The sequence below is a fragment of the Miniopterus schreibersii genome (assembly GCF_964146895.1).
Source record: "Miniopterus schreibersii genome assembly, chromosome: 2".
Lineage (NCBI taxonomy): Eukaryota > Metazoa > Chordata > Mammalia > Chiroptera > Miniopteridae > Miniopterus > Miniopterus schreibersii.
This window is the reverse complement of record NC_138102.1, coordinates 183,647,341-183,665,791: the sequence shown is the minus strand read 5'-3', so window position 1 is coordinate 183,665,791 and position 18,451 is coordinate 183,647,341. Positions and strand designations below refer to the sequence as shown.

The 18,451-nt window shown below is 57.1% G+C and overlaps 1 protein-coding gene across 1 annotated transcript in view; it reads left to right on the top strand.

Annotated features, from left to right (window-relative positions):
- NFAM1 (NFAT activating protein with ITAM motif 1) overlaps positions 1-15,995 on the top strand; it is a 28,130-nt gene extending 12,135 nt beyond the window's left edge. Inside the window, exons 2-6 of the mRNA XM_081129275.1 lie at positions 1,610-1,939; positions 3,319-3,431; positions 5,504-5,599; positions 13,968-14,054; positions 15,493-15,995. Coding sequence (XP_080985401.1) covers positions 1,610-1,939; positions 3,319-3,431; positions 5,504-5,599; positions 13,968-14,054; positions 15,493-15,552 — 686 coding nt within the window. The 3' untranslated portion in view covers positions 15,553-15,995. The remainder of the gene's footprint in view (positions 1-1,609; positions 1,940-3,318; positions 3,432-5,503; positions 5,600-13,967; positions 14,055-15,492) is intronic.
- The last annotated feature ends 2,456 nt before the right edge of the window (positions 15,996-18,451 follow it).

Below are 18,451 nucleotides of genomic sequence, written 5' to 3'. Positions count from 1 at the left end.
GGCAGGTGGTGTTCATCTCACCCCGATCGCCTCGCCTCCTTCACGGTCCCCCTGGGGCCCCTGGGATATGCCTCTGCACCCCTGCCCTGCCCCTGCCACATCTCAGACAAATCTCAGCCCTGAGTCAGAGCTCCTGGTTTACAACTCATATACTGTTATAGCTCAACAACAACGGCCACCCTGCAGTACAGCCCAGGGATATAAAGAGTGCTGTGAATTCCCCACCTGTCCTCCCGCCAGAGGGGAGCCCCGTGACAGCTCAGTGGGTTCCCCAAGAGTGAGCATCGTCATATGAATGACATACGACAAAGCAGACCCACTGTGACACCCAGACATGCCATTCGATTCCCTGGAACTGGCAGTGACTTCAGTTCTTTGGGGGAGGGGGTGTCTCTTTAGTTGCTCAATAAGAAACTCAAAATCTCGCATCGCTGGAGGGAGTGGCTGGCGTGGGGGGCCACCTCCGTTCCTCAACCCGGCCTTCAGAGGGCCTGCCTCCCTCCCCTCGGATCCTGCTCAGGGCGGAGCTGGGGCGACCTGAGTAGAAAGCAGCCCGGCTGGCCCCGCGCCAGCCCCGCACTCCAGGCAGGAGGCCCACGCTTCGCTCTCCCCAACAAAATAAATCTCACTGCTTCCTCTGAGCGTCTCACACGCATGATCTTCTCCCGATTAACAACCTGGCCAGCATGTTCTTGGCTGCTCGCTGCCGACCCCAATTTAGAACTGTCTGTTGTTTGGCGGCTGGAGAGGGGAGGTGCTGGGGGGACGAGGCATGCCGAGCTGCGGGGCTGGTGCAGCTGAGGTCTGGGTGTGGGAGGTGGCACTGCTGTCCCAGCCCAGAAGCTAACCAGCATCTCGTGAGCCTGCAGGACTGGCCAGGCAGGCTGCTGCTTTGGGGGCTTTCAAACTGCTTTCCAAGGTGCCTCTGATGAGGAGGGGTGGCGGGTGGGGGTGGGGAGGACGCAGCTCCCACAAAACTGCCTTTGTAACCGGCACTGAACATCGTGGTCACGGCCAAAGCGGCCACGTGTGGGACACCTCTGTGTTGTTGGCAAACTGCTCCTGGGGCACTGCTTGTTGTATTTTATAAAAACTTGACAAACCCTTCCCCTAGCTCCGATTCAGGGCAAGCTTGGGCTCTCCCTATGCCGGGCATGCCTCCGCTTCCAGGCCGGGAGAGCCAGGGGCAGACCTGCCTCCCTCCCTGTGCCCACCGCCGGGAAGCTTCTTTCTGCCCCGAAGGGTTTCTTTATTTCATTTCTTCTTTGCTACTCACCTTCGAGGGCTGTGGGTCCCCTCAGGCCTGTGCTGTTATCTGCTGAGGCTCCCAGCCCGGGGAAGGAGAGTGGCGGAGCATGGGGCCTGGAGTCACCGAAGGCCAGCAGCTTGACCTCCCCGACCTCAGACTCCTCCTCTCTGTGCGCGGAGCTCTTAGGCGCTCTGCCTTGGGCGTGGCGGGAGGTGGGAGCCGTGTGCATAAAGTACTGGGCATGATCCCTGCGCGCCCAGAGTGCATGCGACCCGGGAGAGAGCCAGGGTCCTCCAGGGAAGCCGGGGGTTTGCAGCAGCCCGGAGAGTCAGCCACTGTCTCCTTTTCCTTCCTCTGCAGGAGGGCAGTCGGTGACCCACACTGGCCCCCCCATTTTGGCCTCTCTGGCCCACAAGAACGTTTCCTTCAACTGCAGCATCACCTACCCGTACACCCCACAATTCAAAACCTTCACCGTCAGCTACTTTTATGTGAACCGCCAGGGCCAGGAGAGCTTGGAGGAGCAGACTGGCTGCCAACCCAGCATGGGCCAAGAGAACCAGACCCTCACCACAAAGTGCCTGGTCACCCCCAAGCTGCCCAGTGCGTCAGCCACAGGCACCTACTACTGCTCCGTCACCTGGCCAGGCTTCAGAATGAAAGGCTCCGGCACCTTCATCCTGGTCAGAGGTGAGGCCCCCGCGGCTCTTCCGGGGCAAAGGGCCCAGAGGTTTCATGCAGCAGAGTTTGGGGCACAGGATCTAAAGCGGGGAGAGTTTGCCTCATCTCTCAGCTTTGGCAAAACAGAGCATTCTGGGGGAGCCCCTGGCCGAGCGGGTGTGCCGAGACACCCACCTGCGTGTGGAAAGCGCAGAGGCCTGGGGTACGGATCTGCCTCTGGCCACCTCTGGCAGGTGACCTCAGGGATATCATTCAGTCCTTTGGTCACAGTGTCCCTTCTGCACAGGTGGGGGTTGGGCATGGGCATGTGTGTTTGTGGCAGCCCGTGAATGAGCACTTGGCTTGAGTACATCTTTTTGGAACAGACTCCTAGTTTTCATCACATTCTCAAAGGAGTGATGAAACCAAAAAATTAAGAACAGCCCATCACCGAAGCCATGGTTCTCTGATCTGCTTCTCCCACTCCCACTAGTAGGGGCCGGGGCTTCGGAGCCCCAAGTCCTTGCCGTGGCCCCCAGTCCTGTTGTCTGCCAGGATGTGACCTTGGGCCTGGTCTTCATGGCAGTACCCTGCCTGTCAATGGCTTGTATGGGGATGAGCGACATCCCACCTGCAAGGGCTGAAGCCTGGTGAGAGGATGTGCTTGATAAGTTACAGACACCGATGTGCCTGGCCTGTGATCAGCATTCTGCATTTCTTTGCCAGCCAGATGGGTGGGTGGCAGGAGGGAGGGAGAAAAGAATGAATGGCTCAGGGGAAGGGGCTGGGATGTGCCCTTCACCACCACCCCCAGTACCCCTCCCTCTGCCCCATGCAGGCCAGGCACCTGCCAGGCCCAAATAAACCATCCCCTCAGCCTCACCCTACCTGCCCATACGATCACCACTTCGCCTGTGGAGGAGAGGAGGCCCAGGGAGATGAAATGACTCACCCAGGGCCCCATGAGCAGCTCTCAGTGGAGCCAGCCCTTAATAAGAATCGTGCTCAAGAAGCAAAAGAGCCCTGGCCCATTTGGCTCAGTGGTTAGAGCATCGGCCCGTGGACCAAAGGGTCCCAGGTTTGATTCCGGACAAGGCCAAGTACCACGGTTGCAGGTTTGGCGCATTTGGGGGGCAGCCCGTCGATGTGTCTCTCTCACATCGATGTTTGTCTCCCTCCCTTACTCCCTCGGAAAAGCAATGAAAGAAGCAAAAGAGGTGGTTTCACCTTCACAAATATCGGGCGGCTCACAGGAAGGGGCTTATCCTGAGCGAGTGTGACAGCGAGGACCTCGGGAGGGGTTGGGGTAGTGTTGCGAGGGGTCTTGGGCAAAGGGGCTTAGGGATTGGGGATCTGGGGTTGTGGGGTGGAGCGTCACTAACCCCTCTGCTTCCCTGCCCTCCTCCTAGACACAGGCTACCAAGAGCCCCCAAGGGTCCCCCAGAAGACCCTGTTCTTTAGCTTCATCAGCATCCTGGGCGCCCTGAGCATCCTGGGCACGGTTCTGCTGCTCTGGAAGAAGGTAAGGATGTGCAAGCACCCGGCCGCTGCCCCTCTGCCCCTCACTGTTGCTGGGAACGCCCTGGAGGCCAAGGGGCTGCCTGCCTGCCCTGCAAGGGTGTCCCTGTGGGCCCTGGTGGCTAGATGGACAAGCCTTAGTTCCCCCTCTTTTTTAATGCATGGTTTTTAATATGTTTTTATTATAGAAAGGATGTGAATGGGATAGAGAGAAACATGGATGAGAGAGAAACATCCATTGGCTGCCTCTTGCACACCCCCTACTGGGGATGAAGCCCCCAACCTGGGCATGTGCCCTGACCCAGAATCAAACTGGTGACCTCTTGGTTCATGGGAGGACACTCAGTCCACTGAGCCACACCAGCTGGGCTCCCCCTTTTTAAAATGGGAATGTCCCGCCCACCTTGACAGGCTATTATGAGAATTAAATGAAAATAAGAACAAGTCCCACAGTTCTTTGTAAACAGTAAAGCGTGCCATGGATTCCAGTACTATCTCCCTGTCTGTGAGTCCTACACATTCAAATAAAAGGAGCGAAAACTCCAAGTACCATCAGGTTAATCAGACAGACCTGGGTTCAAATCCTCCCTCTGCCACAGGCTCTGTGGCCTCAGGCTAGTCACTAGCCCTCTCTGAGCCTTCCGTGTCTCACATGTGGAACAGAGATAATATGAAGACTTGTCCTGCAGGTTTATTGAGGGGTGCATGAGACCAGGTGGGTAATGTGTTTAGGGCCCAACCTGGCACCCCATGAGGCCCCATCTTCCCCAACAGTCATCATTGCTGTGACTGGGGGTGGCGCTGGCTCCTGCCTGGGAGTGAAGTAGCTCTCGAGAGCTAATCCCAAGTAAATGGGCTGGGGATTGGCAGGCAGCCAGGGTTTTTAATTAGCTTCTGCCCGGAGATGAGGCTGTTGTTCACTGTTGGCAGTGTGGTGCCTGCGATGAGGGGGCGTGATGGGACCGCCTCTGTGGGCTGCCTCCTTGGAAGGAGCTGGCGGTGTCGCCTCCTACTCTCTCTCTGAGCCCTTTGGCTTCCCACTCCCCGCCACCCCTGCCTCCACGGCCACCATTAGTGCTGCACGCGGCAGCCAGCATGAGCTTTCTGCAACCAGGTCTGGATCCTGGCACCTCCCACTTAAAGCCCTGTGATGTTTTCCACTCTCCATACTCCACGTGTTCCTGCACAGCCGTCTGGACTCATCCCAGGCAGGTTCACCCCTCTCTGGCCACACTGACCATCTTGAAGTTCTTCAACACCTTCAGGCTTTAGCACATGCTGTTCCCTCTGCCTTTCCTCCCTCTCTTACCAAACGAACTTCTCAGCCTTCAGGTCGTAAACGTCCTTTCCTGCCATATGAGGAGTTTGTTCCCTCCCCGTGCTCCAGAGGCTCTGTCCCCGTGGGTCAGTGCATGTACCACGTTTTGGTAAAATGCTAGTCCCTCGCCCGTCTCCCCACTGGGTTCTAAGTGCCAGGAGGACAGGGACGGTGCAGTGCCCATCTCTTCATGCCGCCTGGCTAGCAAGAGGTGCCTGACAAGCGTGTGTTGGTTGGCTGAGGGCCACCTAAGTGCCACCTGAGTACCAAGTGCTTACCTCTCACAACTTCCTTGAATCCTCGCAATGATTTTGCAGAGGAGGGTTATCGATGAAGAACTTGAGGCCCAGAGAGGGGAAGTGGCTTGCACAGGCCATCGAGTCAGGGAGGGCACTCGGGACTGTGTACTTGGTCCTGTTGGGGTTCGCTCAGCACTGCCCACAGCAGTCAGCTCTGTAACTGGGGACTCTGCAACACTGGCACTGTGCCCTGCAGCCCGCCTCCCCTGAGCCAGGCCCCGTGTCTGTGGGCAGTGCCCCGTGGGGTCTTTATCATTTCCTGTAGCTCGGAGCAGATGAGTGCTTAGACGCAGGCCCTGGAGGCACTTGTCACGATTCCGTGGAGGGGGTGGGGGAAGGTGCTGAGCGATCAATTTCTGTGTGGCCTCATGCCACCCTGTGCCCTGGCGGGTGTGCGCAGGGGAGGAGATGGGGAGTCGCCTGTGCCCTGCCCAGACAGCCTGACTTGCTTTCTCACAGAAACAGATGCAGGCTTCGTGGAAACACCCCTCCAGGAAGAGCCCGGCGCCGAGCACGGCCAGCCCCCAGCAGTCCCCCGCTGAGCCCCTCTACACGGTGAGTCCCCGCCTGGCCCCCCACCTCTCAGGCCTGGTGTGGTTCTGGTTCCCTGGCGTGGTCATGCACCAGCTGTGACCTCCCTGAACCTTGAGTTCCTCATCCGTAAACTGGGGACAAGAGGTCCCACCTGCTGGGCTTTCTGTGAAGGTGAGGCCTGTGTGTGGCCCTGCCCCTGGCAGGCGTGCGGGTGTGAGGTGCCCGGGGGGGGGGGGGGGGGGGGGGCCCTCCTGGGCCCGCCCTCTGCTTCCGGAAGGGAGGGTGGCAGGGCAGGAGCTGGTGAGAAATGAGGACAGTTCCTTCATCCCACCAGATGACCTGCTCCCCGGCTCCTTCCTGTTTTTATCGTACAAACATCACGGCAACAGAATCCACAAAAAGAGGAAAAGGTCAGGCCCCGGCCCGAGCCCTTCACAGGCCAACGACTTGCGATTCTTCCCACGCCCCCCACCACGCACAGACATTGCCTTATACCCTTCCGACCAGGAGGAGCCGCAGGCGGAGACACTTTCCTGAGTGCCCGGGCACCCTCCGTCAGCAGTGGTCTTCCAATCGGCCAGGGGAGAGGCTCAGCCCTGCGCCCCCCCCGCTGGGTGCGCCCACACGACCCGCCACATAGCCCCTGTGCCCAGCGGCCGGGAAGGTGACATTCTTGCGCAGTTACGTCTTAGCCACACATGTAACAGACGCTCGCTGTAGCGAAAGTGGGAAGGGATGCCCCCGCTGTCACCTGGGGTCTGTAGTCTGTGAGATCTAGGGCCGCCAGGTGGAGATCTTAGCTCCACGCCTGGGGAGCAGGTTCCCCAGGGGCGCGTTCTGGGGCTGCCTCCGGCACTGTCACTGCTCCTGTCCCCACCACCCTGACTCACACGTGGAACCTGGGTCCTTCCTTGATCTCAAAATCCCACCCAGAGGGTATTAGAATATGGGCCTGTTTACTAAGGATAGGGGCAGGTGGGGACGTGGCGGGGGGATGGCGCTGACAGCTCCAAATAGAACAGAACAAGACCAGCTGGCCCAGGGTCTTCAGCCCCCGCACCCAGGGAATTTCTACCAGCCTCGGCTTCCTATGTGGCCCCAGACTTCCCCGTATTCTGTCTTCCCTTCCAGCAACTCATGACGGTGTTTTCCCATGAGGACTTGTGGTGTCAGCTGTTAAATAAAACATTTTTCTCTCTTTCTCTACACGCACGCACACACAGACACACACAGTGACTCACACACACACGTTAGTGCTCTCTCATGTATATATATATCAAAGGGAGAAAATAACCATCATCCTAATTCTATCTTCTTCCAGGATAAATACTAGTACCTTCTAGTCCTTTAAAAAAATAAATAAATACATACAAAGAGACCCAGACAGACATTCACACATGCTTTTTTTTTTTTTTTTCTTTTCTGGAGTAATACAGCTACTTTTTTTTTTTATGTTACACTATCTCGTGAACATCTTTCCATGTGAATAAATATTCTTCTACAAGATTATTTTTGATGAAAGAGACTCACTTCTGCATGGAACACCTTTCTCGCCTGTGTTGAGATTCCTCGGAGGCTCAGGCAGATGTCTCTGGAGTGTGGGGAAGAGGCTCACTGCCCCTCGGGGTTGCAGGGTAGCTTGGAGAGGTTTGAAAACCAGAAAGAAGGTGAAAAGGGAGGCCACGGACTTGGCTAGCCCGAGAGACCAGTTCCCTACCAGCTGGGATTGGACCCGGGCAGATAGGAATGACCTTAACCAGGGGGATTATGATGTCGGGAGCCATTTGTTGAGCACCTACTGTGTGCCAGGCACCGTGGTAGGACTTTCACCCATTAATCCTCACGGTGGGGTTTTAAGATACAGGTGTTGTCCTCGTTTTCAGTTCACTTTCTAAATGTCTATTGGCGATAGGTAGAAATATGATTGATTTTTTATGTCGCCTTTTTACAGAGTGTGGCCTGGCTGAATTCACTCATTAATTCTAATGGTTTCTGTGTAAATTCCTTCGGATTAGCTACGAACCCAGCCATGTCATCTATGAAATTGGAAGTTTTATTTCTTCCTTTCTAACCTCATACTTTATTTTTTTCCTTGCTTTATTGCACTGCTTAAGACCTCTGGCATGGTGAGTCGGAGCGGTGACAGCAGGCGTCCTTGTCTTGTTCCCAGCCTCGAGGGAAGGACTTTTGTATATTCCTCCCTCTACTCTCTGTGGATGGATGCTTAGGTTGTTGATTTGCAATCTTTCTTCTTTTCTAATTTATACACTTAGGCTATGAACTTCCTTTTATGTGTAGCTTTAGCTCTATCCCACAGTTTTTCTATTTAATATTTTATTGATTTTTTTTTTTTAGAGAGAGAGAGAGAGACACGGAGAGTGAGAGTAAGAGATACATCGATTTTCTGCTCCACTTATTTATGCATCATTGGTTGTTTCTTGTATGTTCCCTGATGGGGGATTGAACCTGCAACCTTGGTCTATGGGGATGATACTCTAACCAACTGAGCTCCCCCCCCCCCCGGGCCTGTATCCCACAAGTTTTGATATGTTGTATTTTTATTATCGTTCAGTATAAATTTTTCATTGAGATTTCCTCCTTGCCCCGTGGGTTATTTAGATGTGCTTTGCTTAATTTTCAAATATTTCATTATTTTCTAGTTATTATTCTGCGTGTTTTTTAATTCCTCACGAAATCCACTGTGATCAGAGAATGTGTTCTGTATGATTTTAATCCTCCGAAGTCTTTTGAGACTTGCTTTATGGATCAGCTTATGTTCTGTGTGCACTTGAAAAGAACTCGCATTGTACATGGCTGCAGGAGGGTCTCATGTATGTCAATTACGTGAAATCGATGTTGTGAAAACGTTCTGTATCCTGATTTGTGTGTGTGTGTCTAACAGGTGTTAAGAGAAGTGAGTTAAAATCTGCCCATATGATTGTAGATTTGTATATTTCTCCTTTTAATTATGTTAGTTTTTCTTCTGATTCACGTGGGGAAATTGTCATGATATATTAAGACATGAAAAACACAAAGCTATAGTGCCAATTTGTTTTTTTAACTTTACCTATTAAGCAGCATGGACTTGGAGTGGGTCAGAGAGATGGATACAAAGCCTAGATGCTCTGCTCACGAGTTCTGCTACCTCAACTTTCTGAATCTTGGCTCCATCATCTGTAAAATAGGGCTAATAATACAATATTAAATTTACAGCTTGCAGACATGCTATGGTTCCTTCCACCTGAAATTCTATATCTTGGGCCCACATCCCCTTCAAGCAACCCCCTCTCTCCAAGACTCCTCAGAACTGTCAGGAAGCCTGTGCTCAGTCTCTCTCTCTCCTTTCCGACGACCCCGCCAGGCTTTCTGCCCACGTTTTCTGTCTTCTCCAGGTCACCATTGACCTCCACATGGTTAAATCCAATGGTCAGTTTCTAGTCTTCGCCTTCCCTGACAAATCAGCAGCATCCGACACCATGGAGTCCTCCCTCCTCCTTGACATACTTTCTTCACCTGCTTCTGAAACATTCCACTCTCTCCCGATGTCCCCGTGACTCACTGCCACACCTCCTCAGCCTCCTTCGCTGGTTCCTCCCTAGGGACAGGTGGAACCCTGACCTCTAAACATTGGGGTCCAGTCCTGGGACCCTTTCTCTTTGATCTTCACTCCCCTCCTTGGGGGTCTCATTCAGCCTCAAAGTCTTGAGACCATCCACACTCCGGCAGCCCCCAAATTGGTCTCCAGCCCAGACGTCTCTGATGACCAGAGGCAACTCTCTTTGGACATTTCATCAGTTTCCCTCTCAGACCAAACCAGTTCTTTACCCATGGGCGTGCTTTTCTCCACCGTCCCCTTCGCGGTAATGCACGATTGCTCCATCCTTCCTGTTCCGGCTAAAGATCCTGAAGTCATAGTTTCTGTCCCTGCTCACGTCCGATCCATCAGCACATCTTGTCCCAAAGCACATCTGGAATCTGACCCTTCTTGCCCCTCCAGTGCTGATTCTGGTGGAGCCACCGCTTTTTCTTGCCTGGAGTCTTGTGACTGGTTTCAAATCGGCCGGCCTGTTATTACCGTTGCTGCACAGCCTGCTGTCCCCCCGCAGCAGCAGAGCGACCCTGTCCAACCGGACACAGATCGCGACGGCTCTGTGGGAGCCCAGGAGGAGTCTGGTCCTCCGAGGGGCAGACACCCTGCCGGGGTTAGGTGTGCAGTGGTTTCCTTAGGGAAACCAGCGGTGCGAGGAAATGGGGAAGCCCAGGAGAGCCGGCTGACCTGTGCAGGTCGGTCCGAGTGAAGGAAAGGGGGGGGAGGCAGAGGGGAAGCGCCCAGCACTGTGCAGCCTGGGGAGCCTGGCAAGGCCATTGGAGCTCGAGGTTGCAGGAGCCCCGTGTCTCCCGGGCAGGAGGCTGGGATGGCAGCCCTGCATGCTCACTGGCGGGGAGCAGCCCATGGAGCGTGTGGCCTCCATGCCCAGCAGCTGGGCCTTTGGTCAGTGCTGACCCCTGGAGTTGGAGGTCTGTGAAACCCATTCTCATGACTGCCACGGTCTCACTCCGAGTAGACATCACAGCCCTGAGAGTGGCCTCCAAGGGCTCTGTTCACGTCCTCTCGCTGTCTCTGCCCGTCACTCACTCTGTCCAGTCACACTGGCCTGCCTGCTGCTCCCCAGACACGCCAGGCGTGACCCCACCACAGGGCCTTGGTGTTGGCAGTGCCCTCTGCTCCAGAGGGTCCTTTCTGTGACTGCCCATGGGGCCATTCCTTCACCCCTCCACTCCTCGGCGCTCTGCTCAGATGGCCCCTTTGCAGCTAGGCCTTTCCTGACCTCCCTTTTAAAACTGCAACCTTACCCTAGCCGGTTGCTCAGTGGTTAGAGCATTGGCCCATGGACTGAAGGGTCCTTGGGTTCGATTCTAGTCAAGGGCATATACCTTGGTTGCGGGCTCCATCCCCGGCCCCAGAAGGGGTGCGTGAGGGAGACAACCGATCGATGTGTTTCTCTCACATCAATGTCTCTGTCTTCCATTCTCTCTCTCTCTCTCCCCCCACCCCCCTCAATTCTCTTTGAAAAGCAATGGAAAAAATATCCCCGGGTGAGGATATTTAATATATATGTATATATAGAACTGCACCCTCCCCACTCCCTTCATGGCCCAACCTCCCTATCTTCCTGGCCCTCACGGCCACCTTTTACTTTCGTGACTGCGGTCTGTCTCATACCACTACCCCCAGCACCAGCCCAGTGCCTAGCACACAGTAGGTGCTCAGCGATCTGCCCTGTGGATGAGTGGAGGACTGTTCTCATCTTCCAGGTGCCTAGGATTCGTGGGGCTCAGTGCTAGGCACAGAGTGGGCACACCGAGGGCGTCGGCATTGTGGTGTCACTTTCCCTCAGCAGCATTTGGACACCTCCCCTCGGCTCCATGCCGCCTCTGTCCCGCCTGGTGCTCTCGCTCCTGCCCTTAGCCTGCAGCCGTCCCGCTCCCCAGTGCAGCAGCGGGGACCTGCCTCACACGCCGATGCTGTGGCTTCCCACTCAGAAACCTGCAGCGGCTCCCACTGCCAGCCCCGCAGCCTAGTGCGAGAGGCCAATGCCAGCCCTGCCTCCCCGGACTCCTGTCACCACAGGGGGCTTTTCACTTCAGACATGCCAGGACTGTGACATAGAGCAGGGGGCTTTTTTCCACTGAGTACTGCTCCTTTCTGAGCAGGCCCAGGTCTCACCCCTCTGTCCCTGGCAGGTGCTTATGAGAACGCGACTCTTGTGTTTCCTTGGTCATGGGGCGGGGGGAGGGGGGGATTGCAGGAGGACCGATGTCTAGGACCCTCATATAGGTCTTGGCCCAGGGAAACTGACTTCAGCTCTGGCCTCAGCCTACCTGGAGGAAGGCCTGGGCATCGACTTCACACCTCTGCCAGGGCTGATGACCATTCGGGTCAGCACCATTGCCCAATTGGCAGCAGGAGGCAAGAGACATGGAGGGCCTGAGTCCCAGACAAATAGCCCAGCCCAGCCCAGCCCAGGCTGGACTCAGTACTGGTCCAGCCCAGCCCAGCCCAGTGCAGCCCACTCAGAGGCCTGGGCGTCTTCTCCCACGGGCACACCCTGAGGGAGGCAGGCCTCCCTACCCCCAGAAAGGCCAGGGGGGGTCTGGTTCAGAGCCTCAGAGGCTGTCCTGTGGCCAAGGCTGCCCTGCATTTCAAAGCCTGATGATGAAGGTTATGCCTGAATGCAAATGCCGCCAGCAGGTCAGGACCTGTCAGAGGCTCACTGCGCAGCTGCTAACTGACAGGACTTCTGCGGCCCTCCCTGCCCTCAGCCCCGCAGCTGCTCCTGCCCACAGCACGGCCACCTGCCAGTATAGGGCAGAGGCCTGCAGGGTCCTGGGGCAGGGTGCACTTCTCTGGCTTGGAGAGCCCTGGCCACATGGGAACACAAGGAGCTGAGGGCAAGAGGCCTGAGTTCCAATCTTGGCTCCACCACTGAGGGGCTGTGTGACCTGAGACATCTCTGGGCTAATGTGTGGTGGGTAGCCCATGTGAGCTGGACACACGGGAGAAGGGAGCCACCGGAGAACCCCAGATCTGCTCCCCTGCCAAGATACCTTCTCTCTGTGACCAGAAATGCCCAGCCTGGAGGGGCTGTCAGATCTGTGGAGATCCAGGCCTGGGAGGGGCACAGGACTATTGAGGGGCAGATCACTTTCTCACTTGCCAGGCTTGCGGGTTTGGCCGGTGCTTTGGGGAAGGGTGACGACCTGGTGGGTCAAAGCAGGCCTTGGAAGTTGCCTTCCACTGGAAATGAGGCTCCTCCTTGGGGCGGCCCTGACAGTGGGAGCAGTCATAGCTGCCGCTGGGCAGTGCAGTGTCTACACCGGCCAGTCAGGCAGAGAGAGGGTGTTAGGCTTCTGGCTGCCCCCAGGCTGATGTTGGCTTAAGTCAGGAGCTGGAGTCTGAGCTGGTGCCAGCCTGGGTTGCCCTGTCAGGGCTCCTTTATCATCATGCTGGTGGCCCCTACCCAGAAGCAGGTTGGAAGCCCCTCTCCCAAGACCCACCCTCTTCCTGACTCAGAGGCCCCTTGGGCTGGCCCCCAGGACCACCTTGCTGTCACTGTGAGTGATGCCCTTGAAGTGAGGGTCTCCCACGAGCCAAATGGTTTATTACCCGGTTTTCATGCCCCGCTACCTCTCGGTGCCTCCCCCTCCCCTCCACATCCCCCCTTCTTGCCTCAGAGCACCACCTGTCTCTCCAGCCTGCCTCAGCAGCCCCTGCTTGCCTGTTGCCAGGGAAACCGCCTCCTTGGCAACCAGCCGGAATCCCTATGACATGTACATGTGGGAAGGAAAGGTTCTTGCTTAGGCTATTGGTGGCTCTGCTCTGACAGTGCCCAAACAGGGCCCAGGCTGTGGCCACTGAAAGGGGAGGGAGATGTCGAGTCCTTTGATGATCCTTCAACTGATGATGTTTCAATGCTTATTAAACATCTACTATTTTCCAGACCCTATGCTGGGCTGTCATGCACAGTATCTCATTTAATCATGCACTGAGCCTGCAAAATAGATATAATTATTCCCATTTTACAGGTGAAAAAACTAAGGCACAGAGAGGTTCAGGGGTTGCCCATGGCTGGCAGGTATTGGAGCTGAGTTGAACCTAGTCTTGTCTGATTTCAAAGCCCCAGTTCTTTCTACCATCCTGAGGTCCCTGGTCAGGTTGCTCATAGCTGGGCTAAGAGTGCGTATGGCCCCAGAACACCCCCCCGGTGAGCAAGGAGCCCCCTCATCGCGTCCTTTGGTGCTGTTCTCCAAGTGTGCCAAGCATAGCCGAAAGGGAAGGGAGATGTCAAGAGTCCTTTGATGGAGGGAGGGCTGCTGGCTTCATTCACAGGCTCAGAGGCCCACAGACAAACCAGGGACAGCTTGATGGGAGAGAAATGGGTACCCAGGTCATCTGTGAGTGCTGGCTGGGGTGGGGTCAAGGGAGAGCTAGAGGGTGTAAGTGGGTGGGTGGGACCCTCACAAGGCAGGGGTTTGGGCCAGGGGAGTAAGGGCGGATGTCAGGAGGGCATCGTTGCAGCTATGGCCACGAGTGTCATTCTGGGGTCCGCTGGCTGCAGCCTTGAGGTGGTGTGAGGGAAGTGGCAGGGAGCAGAGAAAGGAGTCACACTTTACAAGCAGGAAAGGAGTGAGGTGGCTCCCAGAGAGGGAATGGCAGGTACACAGGTACAGCAGTGTCACCGGGCCCGGCATAGCTGGGTGAGGCGGGCGTCTTCTCCCAGGCTGTGGCCCACGGGGTCCTGCCTGTCCTCTGAGCTCCCACAGGCTGCTGGGGCTAGGCCCTGGCCCTCTGTTCACGGCCCTCTGACCCTTGTGCCATCCCCTGCAGGCCCTGCAGCGCCGAGAGACTGAGGTGTACGCCTGCGTGGAGAGGGAGGACAACAGCCCCCCCTCCAGGAGGACCTTTCTCTCCCAGGTAAGCAGGGCGTGGGCAGCCAGCCTGGCCCTCCCGTAATTCCATCTGACACTCTCACTGGGACACGGGGGTAAATAGGACCGCAGAGTGAGCCTCTGCTGGTTCGTCGGAGCCCTCTCCGAGGCAGGTGGCCGAGTGTTGAGAGCACTGGTGGGTTGGAAGCCCTGCTCCACCCCTCACCAGCTGGGCAGCCTGGGCCAAGGGGCTGCGCTCTGTCCTCGAGTCTCCTGTCTGTGACCTGAGGAGCCGAGCAGCACCTACCTCTTAGATGTTCCGTGAGGACCCAATATCGTAGTGGGGCTCAGTAGGCTCTGTGCAATGTGAGCCGTCGTAGCTACCATGGGCACAGCGTAGTGTCCACATCGGAGCTGTTGTAGCTACCACTGGGCACAGTGTAGTGTCTACACTGGCCAGTCAGGCAGAGGGTGTTGGGCTTCTAGCTGCCTCTAGGCTGATGTTGGCAAAAGTTGGAGCTGGAGTCTGAGCTGGTGCTGGCCTGGGCTGGCCTGTCAAGGCTCCCTTACTGTGTCATGCTGGGGGCCAAGACATTTCATTTAATCCTGATTCTCTTTTAAACCTCAGTTTGCTCATCTGTAAAGTGGATGAGTGACACTTGGCTGCAAAACCAAGTGCCCTGAATTCAAATGAGTTCCAAGTTAAGTAACATCTACAACAGAGATTTGGACTTCATAAAACTCAAGAGGCTGTTAAGCAGATATAGGAACCCATGGGTGGTAGGTAGGCCCATGGGCACCTTGGAAGAGCCATCAGGAAGTGAGGGGGGCTGGTGCTTGGTCTCCTCCAGTCCAGGGGGCCCAGGCTGGCACTGTTTGGTGCATCTCCTATTCTCAAAGCCCAGAACTAAGCCTTGACTAGAAGCATGGCTTCCCCATCCTGGGACACCCCCCTGCAAAAGATGTCTGGGCCATTCCAGGCAGTACCCACCCTGTGCCACGCCTTAGGGTGCTGACCAGGATGCTAAGACATGTTCCTGCCCTCCAGGAGCCTTGGGGCTGCAGAGACAGGGTCACGGACCCGGCAAACACAGAGACATTTGTGGCCCTGCCTGAGAGGTGGGCTCTGGAGAGGAACAGACCCGGGCTGGGGAGGGGGCTCTTGGGGATGCTGAACAAGCCCTGCAGGGTGACTAGGAGGTTTTGAGGGTACAGATGGGGTCGAAGTAACAGCCCAGACAGAGGGAAGAGCAAGTGGGGAGGCCCCAAGGCAGTAAAGGGGAGGCCTATGGGGCAGGAGGGTGGAGAGCAGGGGTGGGATGAGTGGTGAGAAAAGAGGCTGGCAAGGTGGGCCTGGGGACAACAGGCTTCCCTGTCACAGCTATGCAGGAAGCCATCCATTTGTTTGCCTCTGATTAAAACTAAATTAGTGCAAGATGCTCTTTTCCCTACCTATTATTTTTAATTTCTTTTTTTTCCCCCAGGAAAATCCGCATATATTTCAGAGTGACAGTGAATTTAACCTGGTCTATGAAAATCTCTAGGATGAGCTCCACCTGCCCAGGGGTCTTGCTCTGGGTCAGAGGCCCCAGGGCAGCCCCACCCTCCAGAGGACTTGATGGGGACCAAGAGTGAGGCCCCAGGGGTGCCCCATCACTCACCCTCACATTCTGGACCCTTCCTGCCTCAGCCTGCACCCACCCCAATTCTGCAACCAGGAGCACCCACCGAGTGTTTCTCATCTCCAGGCCTTTGTCTGAGTTGTCCCCTCTGCCGGGCAGGCCCTTCCTCAGTCCTGAAGGGCTCTCGTGGCCCCCACCCACTCCCAGAGCCTGCCTGCCCCTCGGGGCTCTCTTGGCACCAGCCTGTACCACAGCCTACAAGGCTGACTGGGAGCTCCTGAAGAAGGAGCTGGCCAGGGACCCTCAAAGGACCCTTGTCCGTGCTGTGTGCACGCGAAGTGGACGAATAAAGAAGCATCTGTGCAGATGAGCCCCCGTCTGTGCCCCCCGCCCAGCTAGGCCAGCGGCACAAGGTGGCCACACAAGGTGAAGCCTGGGGCTGGCGTGGAAGCATGGGGCGTGGGGAAGAAGGAGCCACGCAGAGCTGGGGGCTGAGGGCTGGGGCTGGGGCAGGGCCGTCTGGGCACACTCTGCTGGGGAGAGAGATCCAGCACGTCTGAGCAGGGGAGGGGGAGGTGCTCCTGACCAGGAGCTCAACAACCTGGAGCTCTCTGGCCCCCAGCAAGGACCCCAAGGCTGTCCCCCCTTTCCCCGGCCCTTTATACCCACTGTGACAGCTGTTTTGTCACCCCCTGGGCCTCAAGCCTTCTCCACCTTGGGCCTCAGCTGCTCCTCCTTCCACCTTAAGGCCCGGTTCCCCAAAGCCCCCTTTATCTGGCCATCCTGACCCCACCCACTTCCTCTGTCTTTATGCCCAGCCAGGGCCCCCTGGGGATGGAGGACAACCCCTTCCCGCCTGATCCTGGACCAGTCCCAGCTGCCTCCAGGCCACCTCTCTCCATCGTGGTATAGCTACATGGTCTGGTGCCTGGGGCTTCCCCCGGGGGGGTGGAGGGGTCCCTTCATGTTGCAGAACCTCAGACCCCGAGTGGACGGTGGCCCCACAGTGCCTGTCCCTGTGCCATTTCGGCTACTCCAAGCATTCACATCACCCCTCATTTCAACACCCCCCCCCCCCAGCAGCCCCTCGCTCTGAGTGGCAGGGTCCAGCTCACCGGGGCTGTTGGGCTCTATCGGACCTATCCCTTGGCTTTCTGTTGTTTTCTCATTTATAAAATGGACAAGCCAATCCTCCTCTCCACTCCAGCTGCCCAGAGGTCCCTGAGGTGCCCTCACACACAAACCCCAAATGTGTATGGGAAGAGTGGGGGTCCCCGACCCTGGCAGCACAGCCCTGCTCAGCAAGGCCCCTCACCTCAGGGGTAGAAAGTCTGGGGGTGGAGGGTGCGCGTAGGCTGACTTCCAGGAGACGCCCCTCCCCTCTGACAGGGTGACACTGAGCCTCCCTGGGCCCACAGGACAGTCCACGGCCTCCCAGCTTGGTCCCGGGCCGGGCCTGCAAGCACACAGCAAGGCGGCTCTGAGCTGGATTACAAGGTTGAGTGGAGAGGCCTCTGCTCCCCGGGAGGCTGCAGTTGAGTGAACTCTGCCTGTGTAGCAAGGCAGAGCTTCCTTGAGCAGGACTGGCCAGGTTCCTGACTCCCACAGCCTGAGGCAGCAGCCAGGGTGGGGCGTGGGAGGGTGGGTGAGGGGTGCTGCTCAGGGTGCAGTGAGCCTCCCCCAAAAACCCAAAGCCAGCAAGACCAGGAAGAGACCACTTCACTGGGCCCGGGTCTCTTGTCCTCAGCTGCTGGACCCCAGACCATCTGGCTGGGAACCAGCCTTTTCCAGTTGGCCCTAGGGGTAGAGAAGGGAGCCTGGCAGGGTTGCCCCGATGCCCTGGCCCAGGCCCCAGCGAGGCTGCCCTGCCCCCACACTCTTCTCCACGTGGGTCCTGTCCCTCCTTGTGCTCCAAACCTTCCACAGTCCCCACCTCACTTGGAACAAAGTCCCAACTCCTCCCTGTGGCTTGTGCGGCCCTCAGGGACCAACCAGTCACCCTCTTGCGGATGCAGACATTGCCAGCGTGGTATCGGAGCCTGGTGCAGGGCAAGGCTGTGGAGCCAGGAGGTTTTCATGTGAGCAAGGACAGGGGCAGGGAGGAAGAGGAGGGGTCAGGGTGGAAGGGACGGACCCTCGGAGGGGCTTTGACCCGGGGGACGGTGCGGGGAGAGTGTTCTGCGACTTCAGGTGTGGAGCAAAGAAGTCTGAGCACCTGTTCCCCACCCCCCAGGACTGAGAGCCTATGGAGATGGGCTGGTGCAGGGGTGAGGGGTGGAAGATTACCCCAGGGGGTGCAGGTAGCAGTGAGGGAGGAGGGGACAGATTGCTCCTGACAGGCAGGCCCGGGTGTGGCTCTGAGTGGGTGGAGGGGAGGAGAGAGAGCAGCTACCCTTGAGGGTCGTTTTGGGGCTGGGTAGCTGCCTGCCTCCCCAGTTCCACCTCTCAGCAGCCAAGCCTGCTTGAGCCTGGGTTTCGGTGACAATCCAGACCACTCAGCTGCTCAGAGAGGACAGATGGGGAACCCCCTGCTCTGCACCGGCTCAGTGGGGGTGCCTGGTGTGCGTTTCCTTCTCTGCTAACCCTTCAGGAAAAGCGGGCTGCCAGGAGGCAGAGTGGAGGGGATCTGCTAAATGGGGGGCAGGCCTGGGGCAGGGACCCAGGCTCTGTGGCTGCCCCCGGCAGGGAGCACCTGGTGGGGGGCAAGGCAAGCAGAGTGAGGCCTGTGTGTGGCCTCAGGAGGGGCTGGAGAAGAGCAGCAGTAGGGAAAGTACCTCAGGGAAGGGAGCCTGGTGGCAGACAGGTGAGACCCAGGAGGGGA